Here is a 26,087-nt window from a genome sequence, read left to right on the forward strand (position 1 = left end):
GCGGCTCGGGGCCGTTTGGCTCCTCTCGGCCGCCGTTGGCCGCTCGCCGCCCGCCCCCCGCCGCCCTCCCGCCATATTGTGGCCGCCGCCGGGAGCCGCCGCCTCAGGAGCCGCGATGGGTGAGGGCGGGACGGGACCGGGGACACCGGGGACGGGACCGGGCGGGGGGCTGCGGCTCGGCCCCGTGCCCCTCAGCGAGCCGGGGGCTGCGGGCAGGGCTCGAGCAGCGCGGCCCCGGTAGGGCCTTTTCCCGGGCGGGGGGAGCCGGTGCCTCACCTCACGCCAACCCCCCCCGGGTTTCCCAATTCTCCTCTAAACCGGCCCAAAACCCCAGCCACAAGCGGCCGCTCCTGTCAGCGAGGGTCCCGGCAGCGCCGTGAGCCCCCCCCCGGGGCCGGCCCCGCGCCCTGTCAGAGGCGCAGCGCTGTCGTTAGGGGCGGGTAATTAACCGTAATTAACCGCCGAGCGCTGCCCCTCGGCGGGTCCGGCGGTGCCAGGGGGTTTCTGTCATCCTGGCCGTCATCTGGGGCTCCCCGCTCGGGGCTGTGGCGCTTCCCTGAGGGGGTGAGGGGGCTTTGGGGGGTTGAGGGGAGCAGGGAGCGAGGCCAGCAGCAGGAGCATTCCCCGCCAGCTTCGTCTCTGAGGTAAAAATTAAGGTCTTTCAGTTTTTAACTGCAGCAGCTTTTAAGCAGGCTTGTCCTCAGAAGCCTTAAAAATGCCCCTTGTGGAGGGATGCGGCCTGCCCGAGGGGTCAGCAGCTCCTCAGCCGCCTCCTGTGAGGCCGTGGCTGCCCCGGCTGCAGCAGCTCCCGTCCAGAGCAGCTTCTGGAACGCAACGCAGCCTGGTGAGAAACCTCGGCCGGCAGCTTCGAGCAGAAAAACGTCCTCGGGCCTGTTGGAGCACGTCTGGAAACTGCGAGCGCTTTCTGTGGCTGAGGGTGTTCGAAGGAGCTTTCCCGTCCTTCCCCCCTCTGCCTCGGCGGTTCCTCGTTGGAACTTGAAGCAGCCGCGTTTCTGACAGCAGCCATTCGGTGCTTCCCACTTAAACCTTTTAAAAGTAACTTTTAAAATAAGCAAAGGCTGCTTTTTCAGTGCTCTGGGTTAACAGGTCTAAATTGTGGCAGAATGCTGCTGTGCTTTGCATGGTGTGGGTCGGGGGTGCTGTGGTTTGTAGGGAGCTGTGGAGCGTTGGTCTCGCCTCCTAGAAGTGCCCAAAATCCTAGAAATGCCCCTCAGTCCTTTCATCGTTGGCTGTGCAGGTTACAAATGTCCGGGTGTCTTTGCTGTGCTGCTCAGCCCATGCAGCAGGAACGTCAGGCTCTCAACAGAGCTCTCGTGGCTGATGAATTGAACTAGTTACTTGGCTGTTTTGCTTTGTTTGCTTGAGTTCGGGAGAGCAAACATGAACTTTGTAAAGGGGAGCCTGCTCATCAAAGTGGTGGGTGTAATAGGGGAAGTCCTAATTCCTCCAGCCTTTCACTTTTCAGCTATTGTACTTCTGAAGCGCAGATAAACATGCTTATCAAAGCACAATGCTGCTTGTTTCTGTAGAAAAGCACGTGCTGGGAGGGATGAGCTTTTTGGAATTCTGTAGCTCTCTGCAACTTTATTTCAGGCTGCGCTAGGGCTCCCGTCTCTCTTTTGGGTCAAGTTTGAGCTGATCCTTGGTTCAGAAACTGTTACGGAGGACTCCCTGACCTCAGGTGAGAGGGAGTTACGCTTCTCAGATCATCAATACGCTCTTAAGGAAGTCTGAAGGTCTTGGGGCATGTAAATCAGGTTGAAGGGGATTTATAGGCGCCAAACCCCAGGCTTTCGGGGTGAAAAGGTCAGGAGGAAGTAGAGTTGAAGTTTGTGTTCAGAGAAACAGACTCAAGGACAGTGAGTTCTCCTGACGTCGGGCACGGGCAGCCAGCGGGAGGCCTCGTCTCGGGCTGACCACGGCGAAAGAGAAGCGTGCTGCAGGGCTCTTAATTCCTCTGAAGAGCATTTTTGTGCTCCCCTCCCCCTCGGCAGGCAGCAGCGAGGCTGTTGCACATTCCTGCAGTGATATCACGGCCCTGGCTCTCGCAGCGAAAACCGACGGGAATGAGCCAACGGCGACTGCTGCACCAGACAGCCAAATAACTGCGGGGATAAGCGCTCTGAGAGCACACCGTGTACTCCACGACAAGCACCCGGCCCCAGATGGCAGCAGCTTGGTGTCTGAGACCTCTCTGCAAGACTACTGCCTCTGCTCGCTTGGAGCAGGCACTTGGAGAACCTGCAGGAGGACTTGAAAGCAGAACGAAACGAGCAAGCGAGCGGCAGAGCGCAGCACTTGGCCTCTCCTCCAGGGTTAGCAGCGGCTGGGTCACTGCAGGGCTGTGGAGGAAAAGCCTCGAGTTGCTGCTTGCTTGGCAGGACTCCTCCTGTAGTTGTTTGGTTTCCTTTTCCCTCCGTCACCTTCTGAGCAATGAAGCGATTTTATTCCCAATTCACTTTTCACTATAAAACCATCAAAATGACAGGTTCAGTATAAAATGAGAGGCTCAGCGTAGGAACCAGTCCTGGGCTCCTGTCTGCCAGCAGCTCGGAGCTGCCTCTGCATGCAGTGCACGTTAATCAACTGTTTGTGTACATTCAGCATAACCAACTTCACTTAGTTTGTGTGCAGGAAGCACTGATTATTTAGGCTTGGCTTTCTCCATTCCCAACTAAACCATTAAGTTGTCCTGGACACGCTCCTCTGAAGCTAGGTCTGTGTCTGTAGCTGCTGTCACGAAGAACCTTTATGCCATGTCGTAAAGCAGCTGCTTTAAACATCCCTTTAAGAATTGACTGAAGACGTGCCTGTGGTGGTGGGTAACGCATTACGTGTCTGAGGTTCAGAAGAACTTTTCTTTCTGTTACTTCTCAAACTTCAGGAGCTTTCACAAATAGGACAGAAGAAACAGACAATTCACGCAAGCACTGCTAATCATCAAGTAAATTTAGATGGGTTTTACAAACTTCAAGCAAAGCTTGGCTGTTATTCGTGTTACAGCTGCAAGACATCAGCTGTGGTCTTCAGAGCCACGCTTACAGAGAAATGGTGGTTAATGCTTGGCTGTGTGGAGACAGGGCTCAGGTTTAGAGACACTTCAGAAATCTGTAATGCTGTTTTGTTTGGTGCCGTTGTGCTGATCTTTGTGGGTCAGGGCCTGCAGGGAGGCAGGTGGCAGGAGGTTCCTCAGGTGAGCTTTTGGACTGGAGAGACCTGAGGGATGTAAGCAGCAAGGTTGTCAGATGCATCTTTTTAGTCAATTGATTGTGTTTTGCTCTTATTTGTGGAGCTTAGGGCTTTTTCTTTCCTTGTAACTGACCAAGTTCATGCTGTTCATTGCCGTTGTGTAACTCTGCTGCTGTACTGAACTCCACACACGTGGCTGTCAGCCCTCCTTGCTGGCCAGGTGTCCTAGGTACGTGTCCTGTGGCCAGCACCAGGACTGTAGTAGACTCCTTACAAAGATTGCCTTCGTGGAAGGGAGTTTTGGCTCAAAAGCGCCTGGTGAGATCTGTGAGTGTAACTGTTCTGTTCTGTCCCTCCAGGCTGACTCAGCAGCACAAGTCCTGATTTAGACGTGCGAGCCCCTGCAGTGACTCAGCTCGGAGGCTTTCAGCAGCAGCCGAACTGTTGGAAGCAGTTGTGTTCTGTAAGGCAGAGCAGTGGGGAGAGCGTCAGCTGGAAGGAAGCAAGGCTGGGTGGTGATTCAGTGGTCTTGAGAAGCCGTTACAGTCCTGGCGTGGTAGCAGTGACCCTGGAGTCACCTTTCTGGCCGAGTGCTGTGGCTTTGTTGGCTTCTCTATGGGTGGTTACGGGACCCGAGGGCTCTGGTGAGCCTTCAGAGCCCACCTTTCACCCGGCTTTTTCATTGACCTGGTGAAAACTTTCTCATTGTTCAATATAGGGTAAGGAAGAGTGTGGTGTTCTGTTTGTTTTTTGGCTTACATGACCACAGGAGGATTTCTCCTCACTGAAGCCGACCATTGCCAGCAAAACCAACAGCAGGAGCCAAACTTCTGCGGCCTCCCCAAGGAGTTTCCTTTACACAGGGAACTGAGCAGGTATTGTTCCATTAACCTTCACCCCCAGGTTTGTTCTTGTAGCTCCTGCAAGAGAATTCTCAGCTCGTGGACCACCTGAAAGCAGTCCCAGAGTGAATTAACTTGATCAAGCCTGTCTTTGATTTACATTTACATTTACATCACAGCTGCCATGCAGGAAACAGGGTCCTTGGGGCAGCTGCTGCCAGGCTGTGGGCTGAGTGCTGCTGTGCAGGAGGAAGCTTCCGTGGGGCACTGCAGGGAAGCCCAGAGCCCAGGACTTGTGCCTGGAACAACATCAGAATGATTCTGTAATTCCAGGGTGTGAGTTGATGCTATCTTGATGCAAGGCAGGGCCTAGCTGCTTGTCAGAGGAGAAAGCTGTCCTAGCAGAGACGCAGTGCAAGGCGCTGTCCTAGCGCTCTGTGGGGGTTTGGGTGGCTGCTGAAACTTCCAGCAGCTGAAAGAAACGTGCCCTAGGTAGGTTTCCAGTGCTGCTTAGCCAAGAGCTTTTCTATAAAAGCAGAAACTTCTCAGAGCAACAACTGATGTTCAGTTGCAAAGTGCAAATGTGTGGCTTGAGCATTGCCTGCGCATCACTCGCAGATGATTGTGGATGAGTGCTTCTCCTGATCAGAGAATCAGACTGCCCCTCCAGCCTGGCTTAGTGTGGGTAGGATTTCAGTTAATAGTTAACGCTGCTGAAGCCTGGCTTGCAGATATACTGGATGAGCCAGATGTTTTGTGCAGAGAATTTGGATGTGCTGGGCCTCCTGCTGTCAGTTCTGTTCCACGTGTTTGCTGCAGCCTGGTGCTGACAGCGTCAGCTGAGCTCACCCTGGAGTTAGAATCTTGCACCAGTGATGTTGCTGCCATAGAGATGGGAGGTAACATCACAGATTGGCATTCCAAGGCCAAAGGATTGGGACAGGATGGACTGGAAACAGTCAACGGAAAGGACCTGAGGAGGTGTGTGCGCAAAATGAAGTAGGAAACCAGTGATGGTTGCACGGAGGTGTGTGGGTGTCCAGCCGTGGGGGTCCCTGCAGTGTCACGGTGGTGCTCAGAGCTCCTGAAATCAGCAGCCTCACGCTGCGGGGCATAGCACACGCTGAGTGTGAGACCTTGGTGCCTGGCCGGGTTCCTTCTCTGCGCTGCCACCCAGCTCCAGGCTGCCAGGGTGTGCCTGGGAGCGGGGTTGTGCAAGTCCCCGGGCAGCTCGACTGTCATGTGCCACTCAGCTGTTTGTGTGACCAACTGGCTGGTAATCCCGGGCATAATGCTAAGCCACTTAACCACTTTTTTGTCCTCCCTTCCTTAAAAATTACCTTTTAATTGGGGACTTTGCCTTCCGAAGGGAGGTAGCCAATTTGTCTGCTAGGGATTCTGGTGTAATCTTTCTGAATTAAGCTGTTACTCCTTTATGTGCCTGTATCAGCCCTTAGAGCTGGGGCAGTCACAGGGATGCTTCACCAGCTGAACCATTGGCAGTGGTGACATTTAATTCCTGAATTAAAATCTGCGTGTAGATGACGCCTTGCTCCTGGAAGATCAGCTATAAACAACCCCCTGTACGTTTTGTCTTCTGTCTCCTGAAGTAGCTGCTACTCGGTCAAAAATAACAAAGATTCTCCCCTCCACCCTGGCGTACAGCCCTGCTGGGAAGGGGGATGGCCAAGGGGGAGCAGGGGCCTGGCTTCTGAGAGCTTCAGGCTGCTTCCTTGCCGTGTCAGTGGTCCTTGAGGACGCGGTAGGTGTGTCAGATGCCTTTACAAACATGCCAGTTATTCCTCTGAACCTCTGCCTTGTGAGAGGTGAGCTCAGGGAAAAAGGAGCCCTGCTTTGACTTGTTTCAGCCCTCCACTCTCTTTGGAGGCTCTGTGTGTTTTCCTTGGTGGTGCTCATGTACGATGCAGTCCCTTTTTCATAGAGCTACTGTGTCCTAAACAACTTACTGCAAGGCTTTCTAACAGCACTGGAATACTGCTGCTTACTGATGAAGAGCTGGTGGCTTCTTTTCAGCCTCAGAGATGCCAATAAGCTTGCAGCCTGCTGTGCCTACACCTCCTCAAGCCTCAGGATGTCTCTGGGGTCAGCTGAGCTTCAGAACGGGGTCAGGACTGTTTGCCAGGGGCATGTGTGGTTGTTGCAGTGCAAGTGACCAGAGGAACTTGATTTTTTTTTTTTTTTTTGGTGGTGTTTTTGCTTTATCTGTTGCCATTCACAAGAATGTCCTTGCTGATTTGGCCAGGGAAGGGAATGCCCCCTCAGAAAGCAGATTCCATGAAAAGGAGCGTGGCTCTCCTAATGTTTAGTGTCTGCAGGTATTGTCTTGAAATCCTATAACTGAAAGTATTTTGTTTCCTCATGTTAACATGAATTCTTCTGGTTGTTTCCTCTTTCCACAGCAGCGAGCTGTTGGACAGCTGTACACTGTACCTGTCTTTGGCTCGGCTGTGGGCCCTGCTAGCAGGAGGGCAGCAAGGTCTGAAACTTCTCCAGCTGATCTTGGAGGGCTTCCAGGGTGGCTGGAGGCAGCTGATAAGTCAGACGTGGACTCTCTGTAAGCAGCGTGCCTGAGGAGTGCTTAAGGGTTGAAGGAGGAGGTCCGAGGAGGTAGCTGCTGACTTTCACAGGGTGCTTCTTCCAGCTGCTCGGGGCAGGTGACAAAACACAGATACTGGTGTCCTGCAGACTGCCAGGGAATTGTCTCCTGGTCTCAGGGCTAACGGGCAGTTTGCTGCTCTGCATTATCACTGCTTCCTTCCTGCTCTGGGAAGGGCACAGAAGAGAATCCAAGGGATCTGTCTCATAAATGGGAGAAAGGGAGCGTTTGGGAAAATGAAAAAAGGAGTGGATGTGGTCGAAGCAGGGGGTTATGGCTGGGTGCAGCTGAGGAATTGCTATCCTCCTGTGCTCAGGCTGCTGCTTGGCCCTGGTGGTTTTACTCTGCCAAACAGTGGAGTGTCACTTCCCTGACTAGGAGGCAAATAGACGAGTAATCAGGTTTGAAGGACTGCGTTAGTCAGATATGAGGCAGCAAAATAAGTAGGTCAGGTACTGAGCCCTCGCAGTAAGCTGGCAGGGCAAACGTGGCCTGTGATATGTGCAGCTTGTCTCTTGGCAGTGTTTTTAGTGAAGTTGTAAAATCAAGGCTGCAGTTTATTGCGAGCTCTGTTGGGTTTTTGCCATGCAGGTGTGGTTTGGTGCTTCCACGGGCTGCTCCGAAATGCTGAAGTTGGTGCAGTCACCCACTGGCAATCGGAACGGCCTTCCACAGATGTCTGTGGGAAAGGGATGTCGAGGTGTGGGTTATTCGCTGATGGTACAAGGGAAATAAGATCTAACACCAAGCTAGAACTTAGTTACACACCTCCTGGACGGTGAAGCTCTCTGAGGAGAAGCTTTTCATATGGGTGACCTGCTTCAGTGTTGTGGCGTTGGATCCAGGTTCCTTTCAGAGCAGCAAATCTGCTCTGCTTCCTGCAAACTTAATAACAGTCTTGCCTCAACAACACATCACCTGAACTAGTGTCAGGGTCATATTCCAGCCTGAAGCTTTTACTTCAGCGTGTAAGAGACCAGCTCTTGCTTTTTACATTAAAAGTCCATTTAATCTGGCTGTTCTTTGCTTTTTTATGTGCACCGACGTTCTCGTTGAAAATGACACGCTGGTAAAGGAACAGAGAGTGACCAGAAATCTGAGGCCTTTTCCTTTTCACAGAAACCATGGCGAGTCCTGGCAAGGATAACTATCGAATGAAGAGTTACAAGAACAAAGCCCTAAATCCTGAGGAAATGCGTCGGAGAAGAGAAGAGGAAGGAATTCAACTGCGCAAACAGAAACGAGAGCAACAGGTAACTCTCATCTTGACTAGCTTGTGTACAGCCTTAACACAACCAAGATTGTGCTGCTGCCAAACGGGAATCTTCAAGGATCTGTGCATTAAGGTTTGTTGGCAGTCCTCTTATTTTTCCTGTTCTGAGACATTCCTTTGCTTTTCCATTGTACCTAGCACAGAGTGTCGCTCACACCAAGGGCTCTCCAAGCACTTTGTCTTTACGGTACTGAAGGTTTTTGTTCACAGATCCTTGTTTTTAACTTTTTAATTAATTAGTGAATGGAGTTGCTTCAACCAGAAGCAGGGAGAGTAAGTGAAAGTATGGGCTGCATGCATTTCTTCACTCTGAGCTGTGTGGTTTTTTTTTGTTTTGTTTTGCTGGGAGTCTGAGAAAGTGAAAGGTGATTCTCGGGTGATCCGTGTGGCTCAGACTAAATGATTGCATCGTCTACAAGCTGCCTTCTCCCTGTTTTCCCTAACTTGTTAGGCCAAATTCTGCACTTGCCTATACCAGTGCTTCAGTGACTTGGGCATTTGCATATCTGAGAGCAAGCCTTAGCGTGTTTTATTATCAGGGCTTGTATGCCAAGCTAGTGTTCAGTGTGCAGAGCTGTTATTAATGACTACTTTTCTATTCAGGTTACGCTTCGTCTATAGCTGGCGGTATCTTGTTTGAGGAACAAGAATGTCTACTTGTGAAGACTGTTAATCATTGCTTTCTAATAATGACTCCCGTGTTTTGTTCCCTGTCAGCTCTTTAAAAGAAGAAACGTGGAACTGATCAATGAAGATGCCTCCATGTTTGATAGCCTCCTCGTGGATTCCTATGTTAGTTCCACAACATGTGGGGTAAGGTGCCTCTCCTTGCTGCAATCATGCCTTCAGATAGATTTAATGCTGATAGATTTAAAACTGATAAACTGCAACCTGTTTGTTTTTCCCTGGTTTGGGGAATGTTCCTAGTACTACTACAACAAACTGGAGAAGTCTGCCAGGAAGCAGGTAGTGTGCTGTAATCTCAGACAGCACATCTTTGGATTAACAGCTAGCACAGAATTGTGGTAGGCTGCCTTGATTGAGATACCTTAAATAAGCTTCATGTGACATGGAACTGTTGTTCTGTCTCCTTTCAGGAGGGAGTGATCACAAGAGAGATGGTAGAGATGCTTTTTTCAGATGACCCTGACCTACAGCTAGCAACCACACAGAAATTCAGGAAGCTACTTTCCAAAGGTAAAAGTCCCTCATCCCTGCCCTAGGGTCCGACATAAGCTTTATTTCAGAAGTATTTGTGCACTTGAAGTGTTGTACAAATCCCCAGCTTTGAGTTTGGGGAATGCTATAATCTAGAAACTTGATAACCTAGTAAATTCGCTAGCTATTTACAATTGAATGTGTTTTACTGAAAGTGATTCTGAGGAGTTGTCCTGCCAAGTTCAGTACAGCTTGGAACCATTCAGGACAACAGTAGTTCATGCTCATTGTTCCCTTGTATTAGACCTATACGCTATTTTGACACTGCATTACTATTTCAGAGCCAAATCCTCCAATAGATGAAGTGATAAACACTCAAGGAGTGGTGGACAGATTTGTTGAATTCCTGAAAAGAAGTGAAAATTGCACGCTACAGGTAAAGCAGCCTGTTAGGAGTTCTTCACGGCGTGTAGCTGTTAAATCTTTGCAGCTGAGCAGCATGAACCCGCTGGTGCTATTAGAGAAAAGTGGTTTTGAACCCAAAAGATGCAGGGTGTATGATATATGGGAGAAGATAAAGATAGTTTTAATGCTTGGAAAGGAGCAACAGAAAAGTTATAGATTGCTATAAATTCAGTTCTTGGAAGAACGCTGGCAAAAATAATGAAAAACTGTATTTCAATTGTAGCAGAGGGGAATTTGTCATTCCTATGTCTGATGTTGCTGCTGGAAGCTAGAGGAGCCACAGAGGAAATGTGTAGGGAGCAATTGTGTAGGGAAAAACCTCCATTATTTGAGGCTTTCAAGAACAGGCTAAGTGGCTGTTAGAAGTGACATAGGTAGTACTGACCCTGCCGTGGGGCAGAGGGATGGACTAGATGGCTTTTTGAGATTCCTTCCAGCTTGGTAATAACTATAGTTATCTTGCAGGAGTTAAAGATACTTCCATACATGGAGTTGGATCTCAGAGCTGATGGCTGCCTTCATAATTTTCTATCTTCCCTCTGGCCCGGGGCCACATATCATGAGGCATCTTTGTAGTGTTAGCCAGATGAGAGGGTGGGCTGGAAGTGCTCGCACTGAATAGATAAAGCTTCCTGTTCTGTGTATTTCTGGGCTATGCATCTTCACTTTCATACAGGAAAGTGGTTGTGTAGGTAAATGTCTTCACTCGTTCAGCTGAGCCAATGAGGAGGCAGGTGTGGGTTTTTCTTACTGTACAAGAAAAATCTTTTTCTTCGGGTATTGAGGTGTTTTGTTGGGGGATACTTTCTCAAGTGTTTTAAGAGAAGATGAAAGAATTGTAGCTGAAATTTAATAGCAAATACCTCGCTACGTCACGGTTATTTTATTCACACTTCTCTTTTCTACTCGTTTCAGTTTGAAGCAGCGTGGGCACTGACGAATATTGCGTCGGGAACTTCCCAACAAACAAAAATAGTAATTGAGGCCGGGGCAGTTCCTATCTTTATAGAGCTGTTAAACTCTGACTTTGAGGATGTTCAAGAACAGGTAAGGTTCGCTTCTTTCTTTGGGGTTAGGGAAAGAACCACAGTGGGTTGCACACAATTAAAATGCAATGTTTAAAATAAGTGACTAGTCTGAGAGCTGGCTGCAGACCACAAACTGAAGTGTCTGTTACCTGGAGTTACAGGAAAATGCTTTCTTAGCACACTACCCTTTTCTTCCTCTGTTTGGAAACTGCGTGAATGCTAAAACTGTTGCTGTTTCCTTTCAGGCTGTCTGGGCATTGGGGAACATTGCTGGAGACAGCTCTGTGTGTAGAGATTATGTCCTTAACTGCGCTATTCTTCCTCCCTTGTTAATGTGAGTAGCCATGAATACTTGCCAATACACTTTGTGAAGTCCCACTGCACTGCAGCAGAGCAATATTTGAGCTGGATGAACAGATTCCCTAGCAATGTGTGTTGATGGGAATCAAACCATTGGTACCAGATGATAAACTGGCAGCTCAGACAAGTATCTGATAACTAGTGGGACTTGGTAGATAACATGCCTTCTCACAAACCTTTACACTGCTCTGAACCTGCAGCGGGTGCTGTTGCAGTGTGCTTGCCTCTCTGAAGCCATAGGCCTTGCTGTTTCACTGTGTCCCTCCAAATGCCTGTTCTTGTGCTTATGCTGTGGATTTCAGGTGCTTGTCTGAGTGGGCTTCTCTAGGACTGAGGAAAGGGAAGCAGGTCTCTGCACACCACCTTGCCTCTGAGCTCTCAGGTGTGGTGCATCCCACCACAGTCAGAAGATCTGGCTGTCAGGAGTGTGCTCTCCAGCACCACTCCCTGCTTTGGAAGCGATTGTTTGCTGTATCCCGTCCTTGGCAAACTGATGCTTTGTCACAAATGACCTGGTTTGCTATACTGGTCCTCCTGTCAGTCCCCTCTCTCAGCAATAACTGACTGAAGCCTTCCTCAGCCCCCAGGACTTACCGTCTTCACTGCAGAGTAGAGGCAGCAGTTTGTCAGCTGGCCACTGAGAGGCCATCTCACCTCTGGTGCGAGTGTCTGGGCTGAATTTGATCTTGGAACTGCATTTGACTAACTTACACTGCTTTCTGCAACTTGTCCAGCATGGAGCTTGCCTGTTCCATGTCACTGTAGTGTTAGGAAAGTAGCTGCTTGTTCCAGAAGTAGTTGTTTCACTCCTCTTCTTGCTCAGTGAGAGGCTCGAGTGACAAAGGGCATGGCTTGAGCTACAGCAAGTGGAATAGTGGTTTGACTTCCTTACAGTCGTACAAGTGTTTTATTTTTTTTGATTCCCTTGCTGGTTTCCAGCAACTTACGTTCTGCACCAAGGGTAATGCATGGTAATTGTCTCTCTAGGCTCCTTACAAAGTCTACCAGGTTGACAATGACACGAAATGCTGTCTGGGCCTTGTCGAACTTATGCAGAGGGAAGAGTCCGCCGCCTGAATTCGATAAGGTGAGAGTAAATGCCTCGTTGGCAGATGTGATGGGGAGACACCCAGCCAAGATGTTTGTCTAAATTATTTTTGGCCGTTGGACTTCTGTAAGATGTTCTGGGAGGGAACGGGGTGAGGTTCTTCCTGCTGAGGTGGATCTTAGTGTTCAGCAGATATTTGAGTGCCTGTTTAATATTCTGCCAACCTCGCTGCATGGCTCTGTTGGCAGCCCATCAGCTTAAGCCCCTTGAGTAAGGGGCAAATGCAGACTTCTGTGTAAGTAGCATGTACTCTGGGCTACCCTGAACTCTTTTTTTGTGAATGCTGGAAGCCTGCAACTTTGAGTTTTAGACTGAAAACTCAATTCTGAGGCATCCAGATTTTACAAAACAGGAGCTCTGTAGCTATGTTTCAGCTGTGGTAGCTTTCTTCTTGCCCTTCCCTGGTATGCCAGTGGCACTAACAGAAAGTTCTGCTGGTTGTTCAGATCAGTCTCGTTCTTTTTTGTTTGGTAAATCTGAAATGGTTTTAGATCAGTGAGTTTTTGTTTTGTGTTTTTAAAATGAAAGCTTCCTTATCAAAGCTGGGAAGCCTGCAGTGAGGGGTGAAATCTAAATAGAGTGTAAATATAAAAACAAATACTTGAAGCACTTGGAAGTATAACTGTTGGTGTTCTGAATACTGAGCTTTTTAGGGTTAGTGAGAACAAGAATTGGAGCAGTGCTCTTGCATAAGAAATGGAAGGAGCTTCCAAACTGCCGCGTGCATGGTAGCACTCGTCTCAGGAGTCTATACTTGGTCCGAGAGGAAGGGATGTAATTTCAGTTTAGTATTAAAGCTGTTGAGGTAACTTTAAGCCGTGATTACGAGGTACGTAAACCAGCAAGGCAGCTGCTGACTTTGGGGAAGGAAGCTGTGGACGTTCAATATTGTTATCTTGTCAGTCAGCGTGGCCGTGTGGTGTTGGTATGCAAATGTGGTGGTCCTTGACAGGCTGTGACTAATGCGGGGTGGTGGCTGTTGTTGTAGGTATCTCCCTGCCTGCCAGTGTTGTCCCGACTATTATTCAACAGTGACTCTGACTTGCTGGCAGATGCATGCTGGGCTCTTTCCTATTTATCAGATGGCCCCAATGAGAAAATTCAAGCAGTTATTGACTCAGGCGTGTGTCGGCGACTGGTGGAGCTGTTAATGTAAGTATCTTGTCTCACTGCTCCAGCCCAGTGGGACTGGGCAGCAGTTCACTCCCAAATCATCAGAGCTCTCCCCACCTTGTGGGGGCAGGATCCAGGCACTGCCTTAACCAGCTGTGCTGGGGCAGTTACAAAAGAGGGGTGGGAGCTGTAGGTTATCGGCCTCCTCTTTCTGAGAGAGGCAGAGCATTTTCTAGTGCTGGAGTGCTGGTTAATGCTGTACACTAAGAAGAACTTATTAAACACAGGTTTGGACTGATACTTAGAGTGTATGCTAGGGAATGGAATACTAAGTAATGCAGATGGGAGACTGGGGAGAGGATTTCCTAAATATCCGGGTGCAGTGATCTATTTGTTGTCCTTGCGCCATCTTCCTTGCAGGCACAATGACTACAAAGTGGCCTCCCCAGCTTTGCGAGCGGTTGGCAACATCGTGACAGGAGACGACATCCAGACCCAGGTGAGGGGGATAGGAATGTTTTACAGATGCAGCTGAAGAGGAGTACAACTCTTCATAATATTTGTCTGCAGCAAATTTTCCTAGGATCAAGGTGCACCATTTGCTTTTCTCTTGTGTGGTTTTTTTTTTTTTTTTTTTGTTACTCTGGAAAGTGTATTTTTGGTGCAGTTTCAAAAACTCTGTTTTGGGAGGTGGGGTGGGATACCTTTCTTTACTACATAATGTAGAAGTGCCATTGCTCCCCACTTCCCTAAAAGGTCGGGGAGTGCCCATACAGCATATTCACTGTGAAAATGAAAAGCATTTAACTTTCTGCCTGATACTGGTGATCTAACTACTGCTTTCTTTCTCTAAAGGTGATTCTGAACTGTTCAGCCTTGCCGTGTCTTCTTCACTTATTAAGTAGTCCCAAGGAGTCAATCAGGAAAGAAGCCTGCTGGACTATATCTAACATCACAGCAGGAAACAGAGCACAAATACAGGTACAGCATCGAGTCATTTAGCCCACCTGTAAAAATCCTAGATTCCAAACTCAGCATGAAGAACTTGCATTTTTTCATATCTGATACTTGGAGGCTGTTTTTTCCATATCCTTTATTTGGAAGTTATTTGCAGACTTCTGCACGTAGCCATCTGCCACACAAAAGCTTTTTTTTTAAAAAAAAAAAAAAAAAAGCTAATTGTACCTACAAAGACTGGGCTGAAATGAGTCCCACAGATTGGATCATTGGAATAATGGGAGAGACAGCCCCAGTTTCTCTATATGCAATTAGAAATACCCCTTTGAAAATTTGTAGGTTGTTGAATTTTAATTATCCTTTCAATGACCTATGTACAAAGGCAGATAAATGATGAAAGCATTCCTACAGTATTGATGTAATAATAAAGATCACTGTGCTGGTTACAGAATTGGGTATCTTGCATTACTAGGATCTGGCTGAAGAATGAAATGAAGGAATCATTGAAGGGAATAGCTTGGAAAGTTCTTTCTGAATTGGAAAATGGAAGTAGAGATTTTGTTCAGGTTTTTTAATAGCCTTTTTAGAAACCATGTTGTCAATTCAAACACTTCTTACTATTCTCTCCCCAGGCAGTCATAGATGCAAACATTTTCCCGGTACTGATAGAAATCTTGCAGAAAGCAGAATTCCGTACGAGGAAAGAGGCAGCATGGGCAATTACAAATGCAACGTCAGGAGGAACTCCTGAACAGATCAGGTACTCCCTGGGGCTCCTCTTAAGGGAGATCTGTCTGAATGTATGGTAGCTTTGTCTTTATGGGAACTGCAAGAGTAAGTAACAAGGGACTAATTTGGAGAACCTCATGGAGAGTACCTGAGACACAGGCCAAGCTATACAGGTCACATGCTGTGAAACTGTAGTTTCATTCTGAATTGAGGATAAGCCAGTCCAAACTACTCCCTCCCGTCCTGTTTATATAGCTTAGACTAGGCTAAATGTCCAAACTTGGTGACTGATTAAAATCCAGCGTGGATCTAATTTGAATAGTACCTGCATTTCAAGAAAATTATTATATTAAAAAAAAAAAAGGGAGGGGTTGTATACAAATGCAGATAAGTAGCTAAAAATTAGGCTTGCAAAATAGAAATCTTACATAATAAAGCAATATATTTTAGTTTGACTCGCTTCTGTTCTTTATAACGGAGCAAAGGGGATGCTAGCTATCCTGGAAGGTGAATGTGTGTTCTTGGTGCTCTTTTTAGATACCTGGTAAACTTGGGTTGCATCAAGCCTCTTTGTGACCTGCTGACTGTCATGGACTCCAAGATTGTTCAGGTGGCGCTGAATGGCCTGGAGAACATCCTGAGGCTTGGAGAGCAAGAAGCCAACCAGAGCGGGACAGGCATCAACCCTTACTGTAGCTTGATCGAAGAGGCGTACGGTAGGTTGTGGTTGGTGGTCTTTGAAAACAATAGATTTTATTGAAAGGTCTGATGCTAGGTGGTTTTTGGTTGCTTTTCCAATTAGTGAAGGGATTTGTTATATTCTAAATTAGTCAGTATTTGCTCCAATAATAGATCACGCTGTCTTTTTTTAGAGTCTTACGATACAGCATAAGACAAAGCACTAGGAAGCAAAAGCTGTCATACTTATCTGGGTTTCTTAGAGCTGAATGCCAACCGCATAATTGTAGCTTGTGCTGTTGGGAATATTAATCAAAATAAGCTGAGCTAAGTAAGAAGTCCGTGACTCTTCTTGCTGCAGTTGTATGATGGAAATCCAGAGAGACTTAGCTTTTCCCTGGAGAGGCCTAATTTGGTGTTTCTTGTCCTGTTCCTAATGCTTTGAGGAACAGTTCCTATTTTGGTCTGAAATGTCCTGTATACTGCCAGCGTCTTTTTTGCCCTCTCACTGACTGTTACATCGTGTGTCCCAGTAAGAATAATTCTTGAAATTCTTGAATATGTAATGCTTGGATGCTTCCTGTTCAGCAGTGGATTTAATTAGGACAGCTAAAGCTGTTGCTGCCCTTCTGCTGGAGATTACTGGGACAGGCCCTACCTCCTTCCCCCTGCAACTGCCAAACTTTTCACAGACTGTGATATTAATTTCACTGATGATTGGTTTTGTGCTCGCAGCTCTCTGCTGGAGAGCCGGTAAAGCTCTCTGCTTTAGCTGTATCAGCTAAACCTACAATTGGAAAGGCATTAATGCTTTCCGATACAGATTAAATCCACAAGCAACTCTGGAGAAACAGGGATAGTTTTAGCTGTTAGTTAGCTTTAGCTGTTAGTGCTGCTCACAAAATGCTAATCTAACACAGACAAGGGTCTTGTAGTAAATAGGGGGAAGGGTGGAGGATGGATTCGGGACACTGAACAACAGGATCTCCTTGTTTCATTGCATTTCACTTTTTTCTTCTCTAAGGCTTGGATAAGATAGAGTTCCTGCAGAGCCATGAGAACCAAGAGATCTACCAGAAGGCCTTTGACTTGATTGAGCACTATTTTGGAGTAGAGGATGACTCCACCCTAGCTCCCCAGGTAGATGAGAACCAGCAGCAATTCATCTTCCAGCAAGCTGAAGCCCCCATGGAAGGTTTCCAGCTATAATGTGTCCAGGGGGAAAAAAAAAACAAAAACAAAAACACCACCACAAACTTGCCAGAAAGCAACTGGGAGCAGCTGATTGTCCCATTCCTCCTTGCAAATGGAAGGCTGAACACCCACTCCACCTGTTAGGAAACAATTCTTCCTTCAAACAACTAGAAACAGTGCTTTGTCCTCATGGAAAGGAGGGGATATCTTGCACATTTTTTCTTTTTGCTGCTGCATATGTGTCTTTAATGCAGGCATCTGGGTGGAGGAAGAACACTGAGGTAACAGATTGCACCTCTCGGGGTTTTTTCTTTGTGGTGATCTCTCCCAAATGTCACTTCTTACCTCGGGTACTTAATTGAGATTTCAGCATTGGGTTGGGTAAGAACACAAATAGAAAGTAAGCATTCTGACAACAATAATTCTGGAAACCTGGGTTGATCTATTTAATTTTTTGCACATATTACTCTTATTAAAGACTCTAATTTGCCAAGAGCAAAGTTTGGCCCTGGCCTTTCTGCGACCCTCCTTGAGTGGACAGTCCTGACAGAGCTGAGTTCCCCTGAGACATGCTGTGACTGGACAAAGAAGCGGGATGACCTTCTCCCCCTCCTGGGAAGAGTTTTCTGGGGGAAGGAGACTTCCCTCAGCCTAGATTTTCATGTTCCTGAAGAACTGCTGGTAGCACTCACAAGGAGAAAAGCACCAGGACCGCTGGTAGCTGAGGGCAGGCTGCCGGGGTGCTGCCTGCACAGGCTTTGTTTGCATTGCTACTGATCGGAGTCACAGAACTGTTCAAGTGCTGAAACCCACCCTCGTCGTTACTTGAAAGCTTTTTTTTTTTTTCCTGTGAGAACACGCTCTGAGTTCTGCATTTTCTTTATTTTTTTCCGACCTGGGGTGGGGTGGGGGTGGTTTAAGGGCTGTGTGGTGCTGACTGCGCCTCACTTCGGGCTTTACCCCAGTCACATCATGTACATTTACTTCAGGGAAAGAACCCAAATCTCTGTATTTTTATATAAAAATATATAAATATGCAGGGAAAGCGGCCCCGTGAGGCGGGTAACGGCCTTGGGGGGCGGGGGAGGGGCGGGGTTGAAGGCTCGGCCGGGCCCCAGCCCTCTGTGAGGGCTGCTGAGGGGGCGGGCGCGGGGCACGCCGGGAGTTGTAGTCCTGGGGAGGCCGCTGAGAGTCCCCCACGCGGGGCACGCTGGGAGTTGTAGTCCGCGGGGCTGCCCGCCGCGGCTGCCGCTTCTTGCCGGCGTTTCCCGGCAGGCCCCGCGGTGCCCGTCGCTGATTGGGCGGCGGCGCGGGGCGACGCATGCGCGGTGCGCGCACGGCGAGGGGCCCGGGCCGGAGCCGCTTCCTGCAGCGCGGGGACCGGGACCGGGACCGGGAGCGGGGCTGGGGCCGGGACCGGCAGCGGCGGGGCCGGGATCGGCGGCGGCGGGGCCGTTCTCCTCCCCTCCCCCTCCCCACCGGTACACCGGAGCGCCGCCGGCTGCTGGCCGCTGATTGGCTGAAGGAGAGAGGGGCGACTACGTCACGCCGCTGACGCCACGGGGGTACGTGCGTGACGTCACGGCGGGGCCGGGGGGGGGGCACGCGGGGTCACGGGGGGGCGGCACCGGGGGGCGCTGCCCCCCCCCCCTCCCCCCCCCTTCAGTACGGGCCGGGCCCGGAGCCCCCGGGAGCGGCGGCCCCGAGGGGGGGGGGGGGCAGGAACCGGCCGCGTCCCGGTGCCACGGAGCTGCCCTGCGGTGGGGGGGGGGCGCCTGCTGCCCGTTAAACCCCCGGGCTGGGCCCCCGGGACATCGCAGGGCTTTGTCCCGTTAAACCCCGGGGCTGCACCCCGTTAACCCCCCGGTTTCACCCCATTAAACCCCCGGGCTTGGCCCCGTTAACCCCCCGGTTTCACCCCCGTTAAACCCCGCGGCTTCCCCCTCTCCCTCCCCCCCCGCCCCCCGTTTCTCTTCCCCCAGGACTTGCCGACACCGAGCGGGCGCAGGCGGCGATGAAGAACCAAGGTGGGGAAGCCAAGGCAGCCCCGCGCCCCGCGGGATCCTCCGTGGCCGGCGGCGCCCTGCTGCTGGAGGAGGGCGACACGGCCGAGCCCACGGCGGGGCTGGAAGGTGGGGAGGGGACACGGGGACAGGGACAGGGCTGGGGGGTGCACTCCCTGCCTGCGGCTGGCAGCACAAGCAGGAGGCGCGGGGAAACCCCGAGGGAGGGTTCCAGGCCTGGAGGCAGCGGGGCTGCTGCTGCTCCTGGGTGCGGGCAGGGTGCTGTGCTCACCCCTTGGTGCTTGGGTGAGGGCAGGTGTGGTTTCGGAGGCAGAAAGTCCTGCTTTCTTGCAATTTCTGCATGTACATGGGTCTGAGGTAGTTCCTGCTGCTTTTCTGAGGCGTGGAGTTGATGCGGGTGTGGAAATGATGGGGTGTTCATCAGGCTTAAACCCTCAGGGTCCCGTACAGAACGTGTCAGCCAGCCCTCCTGGGGATAGCCTTGAGCGATCTGCCCTGTCGTTAGCACTTGGTAGAAATCATCGTATGAAAGACAAAAAAAACAGTAATCAGGGGGTGCTTGGTTAACGTTAACCTCGCCTTAGATTCTCACACCTCGTAAATTGTGATGTAGGAAGTGCCCAGCGGATAGAGGTAGTTTAGTAATAGAGTTAACGGAGTTAATTTAATAGCCCAGTGCTGTAAATTCTCCCTTTGGGGGAACTTTGGAAGCACTGAGGTGTGCTGAAGGATGCGCTGCCTGCTCTTCCCCACGTGTCTGCTGCTGGGGATGAGACGTGTTCGGTCTGATCCAGTGCAGCTGCTCCTACGTGTGGGAAGAGGGAATAACCCAAAAGCTGGGCTCTGGGGAAATCTGCAGGCTGCTCCTCTGAGGGAGAACTCGTGCACAACCTGCTTGTGCTAAAGGCTGGCGGGCAGGGGACAGATCTTGCTCTTGACAGATGTCAGGGGCTCGGGCATGCTCTCGTGATCAAAGGAGAGGCTGCCAGGAATGCACCTCCATTGTCAGGGCGGCCGCCTGGAGCCTCCTCCTGAACAAAGCGCCTCGTGCTGCTGGAAGTTCAGCCTGCCCCGTGCCGTGGGGAGCTCGGGGAAACCTCTCCCTGGCCGCGTGTCTCTGGGGAGCAGAGAACAGGCTGCGTGGGGGCAGCGTCATGCCTTGTGTCCGCGTCTCCCGCAGCTCCTCTCGCGCAGGAGGACGCCAAGTCCTCCCGGCCTGCCGTGCGTGACGTCTCCGAAGAGCTGAGCAGACAGCTCGAGGACATCTTGAACACGTACTGCGTGGATGCCAGCCAGGAGGGTCCGGGCGAGGACGGCGGGCAGAGCGAGCCCGCGGAGCAGGAGGAGGCGGAGAAGTGTCGCAGCGAGTCCCCGAGGAACGGCGAGCAGGAGCCGGGTGGCCCCGAGATGAACGGGGAGAAGGAGGGCACCAAGGGGACCGAGGAGTTCCGAGCTGGCGAGGAGTGCGGGGAGCGGGACCAGAAGAAGGCTCAGGAAAAGAAGAAAGCCAAGGGCCTAGGTAAGAGCTGCCCTGCGGTGGTGGTGCCGGTGGTGGTTGTGGAGTTGGGAGCTCTGGCCCGGGGCAGTGACGGCTGCGAGGCCTGCTTTGTCTCTGCCTTTAGGAGGCAGAATTCTGCGTGAGTTATGTTTACTTTTTTTTTTTTTTCATCCTGTGTCTCGTTCCAGGCAAGGAGATCACTTTGCTGATGCAGACGCTGAACACCCTGAGCACTCCAGAGGAGAAACTAGCAGCACTGTGCAAGAAATACGCTGAGCTGGTGAGTCCTTGCGTCTGCGTGCCAGGTTCTGGGGCAGAGGGAGGAGTGCTGCAGCGAGCACCAGGGCTGTGCGGTGAGGCAGACGATGGCTGCAGATTATTTTGCTCTTGGTGTTGAGAGGGACAGTCCAGGAACACGCCTGGAGCTTTGCAGTGTATGTTCTGGGATCTCTGTGGCGCTGGATATCCAAATATCAGAGGGCAGGCGTTGCTTGGTCTGGCTGGGCACTGTTGTTTTGATGTTCTGTAGAGGTGTAAGCAGGGACAGGAGCATTTTTGACAGGTCTGCATGTAAGAGGACTTCAGATACGCTTCCTGTCTGTTCCTGTAAGTGGGAGCTGCATCTCTCACCCATCTTGTCCTGGTGGCCTGTTCTGCTGAGCCTGCGTTTCTCATCTCTGCAGGCAGGGCTGAGCCGTGAGCTGGCAGGCCCAGCTGTGACAGAGCCACGCAGATGCATCTCCTGTCTCCACCACTCAGTCACTGTGTTTCTGTTGATAATTTCGTAGCAAGAAGTGGCTGTTTGGCAGAGGCAGCGTGCTGCTAGGTGCGTGTTGCAGAGCTGAGCATGCACACAAAGCCCTGTACAGCTCTCATGGGCCACATTTAACCTCAGCACGTGCTGTATTCAGGGCAGAGACACATGGGACTGTCCGTGTGCATTCCAAGGGGTCGTGTTCAGGTTTCCCTGCGGGTGGCTGTGTGCTCAGAGCTCTGCTCCGATGAGCAAAGTGTGCGTGGAGATGCTGGAGAAACGTGTGAGTCTGTCGGGTACTGGCAAGATCCTGATTCAGGAAGGAGAAAGGCCCAGTCCAGGGGACTTTGGGCTCTGCATCAGCTCTCCTCTGCTCAAAACCAGAACCTTTTGTGTTATAAAACTCCCGTTCTCCTCTTACGGTACACAGAGCACTTCTTTGGTCCCCCTGTTCCCTCGTACAGGCACAGCTTTGCCCTGGTCTGTTTTGCTACATCTGTGCCCTTTGCTCTCCTGCCCTAGCTGGAAGAGCACCGTAACTCCCAGAAGCAGATGAAGATCTTGCAGAAGAAGCAGACGCAGCTGGTGCAAGAGAAGGACCACCTGCAGAGCGAGCACAGCAAGGCCATCCTGGCCCGCAGCAAGCTGGAGAGTCTGTGCCGTGAGCTCCAGAGGCACAACCGTACCCTCAAGGCAAGTGTCTCCTGGGTGCTGCTCCACGAGCTGCTTCCTCCCGAGCACTCAGATCACTTGCTGCAGGGCTGGGAGCCTCTTTGGCAAGCTGACCTCTGCCCGTGGTAGCCCACAGCCTGATGACTTCCAGAGCAGGCATTTAGAATTGCTGTTAAACCTTTGCCTTGCAAGGGAGAGGAGGGCAGGGGGCTGTTCCCTGTTGTGTTCCCTGCAGAAATGCTGGGGAAAGGCCCAGGGCAGGCTGAGGAAGGGTTTTTCAGGCAGTGGCCCATGGTTCCTGACTGACTGACAGCAGGGGGAGGCTGGGTGGGCTCTGAGCAGCACGGCGTGGGCAGGTTCTCTCACCTGCCTGCCCACGCAGAGCCTGACGTGGCCCCGCTGTCTCTGCCCTGCTCGTGCAGGAGGAGGGTGTCCAGCGTGCCCGGGAGGAAGAGGAGAAGAGGAAGGAGGTGACCTCCCACTTCCAGGTGACGCTGAACGACATCCAGCTCCAGATGGAGCAGCACAACGAGAGGAACTCCAAGCTGCGCCAGGAGAACATGGAGCTGGCCGAGCGGCTCAAGAAGCTCATCGAGCAGTACGAGCTGCGGGAGGAGGTGGGTTGGGGCGGGGGCCTGGGGCAGCCTGCTCTGCCCCACGGGGCGTGTTTCTGGGCAGGGACTGGTGGGAAAAGGGGCCTCGGGGCTCTGGGGTCTTCCCTTGGGATCTCTGCCACCCCGGCAGGCCCAGCGTGTCAGTGACTGGTGGTGTTCCCTTGGCAGCACATCGAGAAGGTGTTCAAACACAAGGACCTGCAGCAGCAGCTCGTGGACGCCAAGCTTGAGCAGGCACAGGAGATGCTGAAGGAGGCAGAGGAGAGGCACCAGCGGGAGAAGGACTTTGTAAGTCTCGCAGCCAGTCCCTAACAGCGCCGAGCACTTCGCTTTTTGCCTCGTTTGTGGAGGTTTGTTGCTGCTGGGTTTCCAAACGCAGAGCCCAAGCCAGATGAGGCCATCCCAAGCCCGCTGTTTGCCTGGCAGTGACTGTTCCCCAGCTGCCTCAGGAGCACGGCTGGAGCCCCCGCTCTGCTCTCGGTGTTTCTCCCAGCCCTCTGCTGTCTCCAGGCCAAGCATCAGCTGCGCAGCGCGTATCAGGAACTTCCCCTGGTGGCAGCGGGGTAACTGCTTTTGTTCTTCCCTAGCTGCTGAAGGAAGCTGTGGAGTCGCAGAGGATGTGTGAGCTGATGAAGCAGCAGGAGACCCATCTGAAGCAGCAGGTGAGCTACCTGGGCTGTGTGCGCTCAGCCTGCTTGCTCGTTTGCCTGCTAGTTTGTTTGTTTTTCTCTTCCTTTCTCCCTCAGCGGGGAACAACCTGAAGTTGCTTAATCTGGAAAACACAAGGGCAGGACTGTTCCTGACTTTGGTATCGGTGTGTCTGTGTCAGCACAGTGTTTGCTGAGACCTCTTTCAGCTCTTCTGCCTTGTGGGAGAAAGGGGCCTTGGTTTTACCAGCACGTTTGGCAGTGCTGGGAGCAGTTGGGTGGTCATGCTCTGCTGAATCAGACCCAGCAATGTTTCCTGCTGAGGCCAGGAGATGTTTGCAGAGCACATCACTCTCTGAGGATGTTTCCCTAAGAAAGGAGAAATACCGCTCCACATTTTCCAGTACCTAAAGTTGGCAGAGCAGCCCCATGCTGCTAGTTTGTTTGTCATAAAGTTCAGTCACAAGAGAACTAGCTCACTTCTTGGCTAAAACCTCCCCTCTCCCGGGGAAGGCTGTCGGGAGGTGCCATGGCGAGGAGCTGTAACCCCGTCTCTCCCTGCAGCTTGCTCTCTACACAGAGAAGTTTGAAGAATTCCAGAACACCCTTTCCAAAAGCAGCGAAGTGTTCACGACATTTAAACAGGAGATGGAGAAGGTGGGTAACGCTGTCGCTGCCTGGCAGAGCGCGTGTGGGCTGGAGGCACTGCCTGTCCCCTCGCTGCGTCTGCGAGCAGGATAAGCCGCAGCTCTGCTTTGTGGATTTCTGCTGGCATTAAACCAGCCACGAGCTGGCTGCTGATAGGAGGTGGATGCTGAGCTTGTGGGGTGGCTGCTGCACCCCTCCTGAGTCACAAAAAGCAGCGCTGCCCCTGTCGCCTGGTTTGTTGTTACCTGCTTGGTGTTTCCCACTTGACTCTGACCACAACAAGGCAAGGAGATGTGCAGGGCAGCAGGGTCTCGCTGTCTGGGACAGCAGGTGCCTGTCTTTGGATACCTGAAGTGTGCCCCACTGCATCACTGGCTCATTTGTTCCCTTTCTGTCACTTAGATGACTAAGAAAATTAAGAAGCTGGAGAAAGAGACCACCATGTACCGTTCTCGCTGGGAGAGCAGCAACAAGGCTCTCTTGGAAATGGCTGAAGAGGTGAGGAAGCTCTGGCTTTCTGTGCTGAGGCAGGCAACTTGCCTGGTCTTTTCCCCCCGAACTTCCCTTTGAGGTTTCGTCTCTCTCCCTTTCTGCCTTCGTCCCCGGCGTGGTAAGAGTCTGAAAACTGCCTCTCTGTTTGCAGAAAACCCTGCGGGATAAAGAGCTGGAGGGGCTTCAGGTGAAAATCCAGCGCTTGGAGAAACTGTGCCGAGCCCTGCAGACGGAGCGCAACGACCTCAACAAGAAGGTTCAGGACCTGTGTGCCCACGCGCCCCGGGCAGACATGGACCTGTCGGAGCCCCTGAAGGACCCAGCCCGGGAGGGCTCCGAGGCGGTGGCGGGAGGTGCCCCGGCAGAGCAGCGCCTGGCTGAGGATTGCCTCCACTCGGGAAAGCCAACGCACGGCACAGATCCTGCGGAGCCGCTTGGAGAACTGAGCATAGGAGGCCTGGGGCAGAGTGGGACTGAGGAAGGCACTCAGGGCGCTGACTGAGCTCGCCGTGTGGTAGGCAGAGGTAGGGCGAGGGAGGGTAGCGCGAATGTTTCCAGACTCTGATGGCCCTCTCCTGGTCCTTGGACAGGTGCAAGAGGACAGCCCTCCCTGGGCTTCGAGATTTCCTAGCGTAGGTTTTTGGAGGGTTTTTAAATTTTTATATATATATATATGTGTGCGAGGCATATATATATATGGTATATAAAATCTGTGCAGGGCAACGTACACTTTATATACGAATATATATGGAACCTAGAACGACCCACCTCCCTGCGTGTGCGTGAATAACTAATATATGGAGACTCAACTGATTGTCCCTTTCACTAAAAGACCTTGGCATTGGCAGGCTGTGACTCCCTCAAAATCTAGTGCAGCTCAGGAAAGCAGGCGCATGGATCGGCCCCAGCCCTCCTCCGGCTCGTGGCACTGGGACAGCTGGAGGCTTCCTCCGCCTTCACGGCGACGCTCTTGTGTTGAGTGACAGCAAAAGAGTTGAGCGAGGGAGAGCAGAAGCGTTTCCCAGCTCTGGATTCTCCCTCCCTCCTCTGCAACAGGCAGGAGGGAGCTCCTGGACTTGCTGTTGCTTTGGCTGGCAGCTCTCTTGAGTGGGAGCCGAGCAAAGGAGGGCGAGAGAGGCCGTTCCTCCTCTGTGTATGGGTTTTGTGTGTTGAATGGGGACAAAAAGAAGCAACCTGTGGACGCCTGGTTCACCCAGGCCTCCTGCAGGGTCTTTGCTCTTCCCAGAACCTGCCAATGTCTCGATAGCCTTATGATTCACAGTTGCCTCTTTGCTATACGCACATGTGCACAAGTGTATTAAACAGTTAATCCAAAGGTCTAAACTCCCAAGTGTTTTGCACAAGCACGTGTGACCAGTTGTGCAAGGGGACGGGGAGGGCCTTCAGCTGAGCTCTGCCCTGCGCCGGGACCACCCCGTGGTGCTGAGCTGCTCCTGGGGGCATTCAGGGGGCTGGGGCTCCAGGAGGATCCAACCCGGGTCTGCTCCGCAACCTGAAGCTGAACCGCTGGGACCAGCACAGGCCCGTGCCATGGGCTGGGCCCTCCTGCAGCCCCCCGCGGGCTCTCCAGTCTGCACTGGTGCTGCCCGGCCCCCTCCTGGCCCTCTGCTTGGTCCCAGGTGCCAGCTGCTGCTGTGTCCGGGTGCCTCTGCCCACAGGACCCGACCCGCTTGTGCTGGGAGGGCGTTGAGAGACACGTGAGGCTGGCTGGCACGGGGCTTGGGGGATTTCTCCTTAGTTTCTCAAGACTTCCTCTTTTCACTGTTGTTTTGGGAGACCTCTGCTTCCTTGAAACCCTTCCTGCAGCTTCTCTACAGCAGACTTTATTTTCAGCATTGCCTTCCTTTCGCTTGAAGCTGAAGTGAGCCGGCCTGGGCCGTTCCTCGCGGTGGCTGCATTCAGTGGAACAGCTTTGGTTTCTTCTCTGGTGATGCAGCTGCTCTTGCATCTTCTCTCTGCAACTGTACAGTGCCCTTGCGAAGGAC

General features: G+C 51.7%; 2 protein-coding genes across 3 annotated transcripts; both read left to right on the top strand.

Annotated features, from left to right (window-relative positions):
* The first annotated feature begins 13 nt into the window (after window positions 1–13).
* On the top strand, window positions 14–17,606 carry KPNA6 (karyopherin subunit alpha 6). Of its 2 annotated transcripts, none has more exons than XM_082777563.1 (14): window positions 14–119; window positions 7,789–8,015; window positions 8,660–8,755; window positions 9,040–9,139; window positions 9,442–9,536; window positions 10,481–10,612; window positions 10,839–10,927; window positions 11,941–12,040; window positions 13,050–13,213; window positions 13,595–13,673; window positions 14,030–14,155; window positions 14,764–14,891; window positions 15,398–15,576; window positions 16,563–17,606. In XM_082777563.1, exons 1-14 carry the CDS (start codon window positions 116–118, stop codon window positions 16,745–16,747), a joined length of 1,704 nt encoding a protein of 567 aa, XP_082633689.1. In that variant the 5' UTR covers window positions 14–115; the 3' UTR covers window positions 16,748–17,606. The 2 variants fall into 2 exon arrangements, with proteins under 2 accessions (XP_082633689.1, XP_082633690.1); XM_082777564.1 differs by having other exon boundaries at window positions 7,789–7,922.
* A 466-nt stretch (window positions 17,607–18,072) lies between these two features.
* Window positions 18,073–24,844, top strand: TXLNA (taxilin alpha). Its single transcript, XM_082777565.1, has 11 exons — window positions 18,073–18,297; window positions 18,715–18,864; window positions 19,937–20,275; window positions 20,443–20,534; window positions 21,531–21,701; window positions 22,103–22,297; window positions 22,463–22,582; window positions 22,882–22,956; window positions 23,506–23,598; window positions 23,992–24,087; window positions 24,233–24,844. The coding sequence occupies exons 2-11, from the start codon at window positions 18,747–18,749 to the stop codon at window positions 24,581–24,583; spliced, it is 1,650 nt and encodes a 549-aa protein (XP_082633691.1). The 5' UTR covers window positions 18,073–18,297; window positions 18,715–18,746; the 3' UTR covers window positions 24,584–24,844.
* The last annotated feature ends 1,243 nt before the right edge of the window (window positions 24,845–26,087 follow it).

Source organism: Aythya marila, assembly GCF_965140915.1.
Source record: "Aythya marila genome assembly, chromosome: 22".
Taxonomy (NCBI): Eukaryota; Metazoa; Chordata; class Aves; order Anseriformes; family Anatidae; genus Aythya; species Aythya marila.

Excerpts from the sequence above, each read along its gene's own strand:
- KPNA6 (XM_082777563.1), top strand. Across the intron at positions 8,756-9,039 it reads TTAGTTCCACAACATGTGGG|GAGGGAGTGATCACAAGAGA; the intron begins GTAAGGTGCCTC and ends GTCTCCTTTCAG. Across the intron at positions 12,041-13,049 it reads CGCCGCCTGAATTCGATAAG|GTATCTCCCTGCCTGCCAGT; the intron begins GTGAGAGTAAAT and ends CTGTTGTTGTAG.
- TXLNA (XM_082777565.1), top strand. The coding sequence starts at position 18,747 with ATGAAGAACCAAGGTGGGGAAGCCAAGGCAGCCCCGCGCCCCGCGGGA. Across the intron at positions 23,599-23,991 it reads TTAAACAGGAGATGGAGAAG|ATGACTAAGAAAATTAAGAA; the intron begins GTGGGTAACGCT and ends TCTGTCACTTAG. Across the intron at positions 24,088-24,232 it reads TCTTGGAAATGGCTGAAGAG|AAAACCCTGCGGGATAAAGA; the intron begins GTGAGGAAGCTC and ends CTCTGTTTGCAG.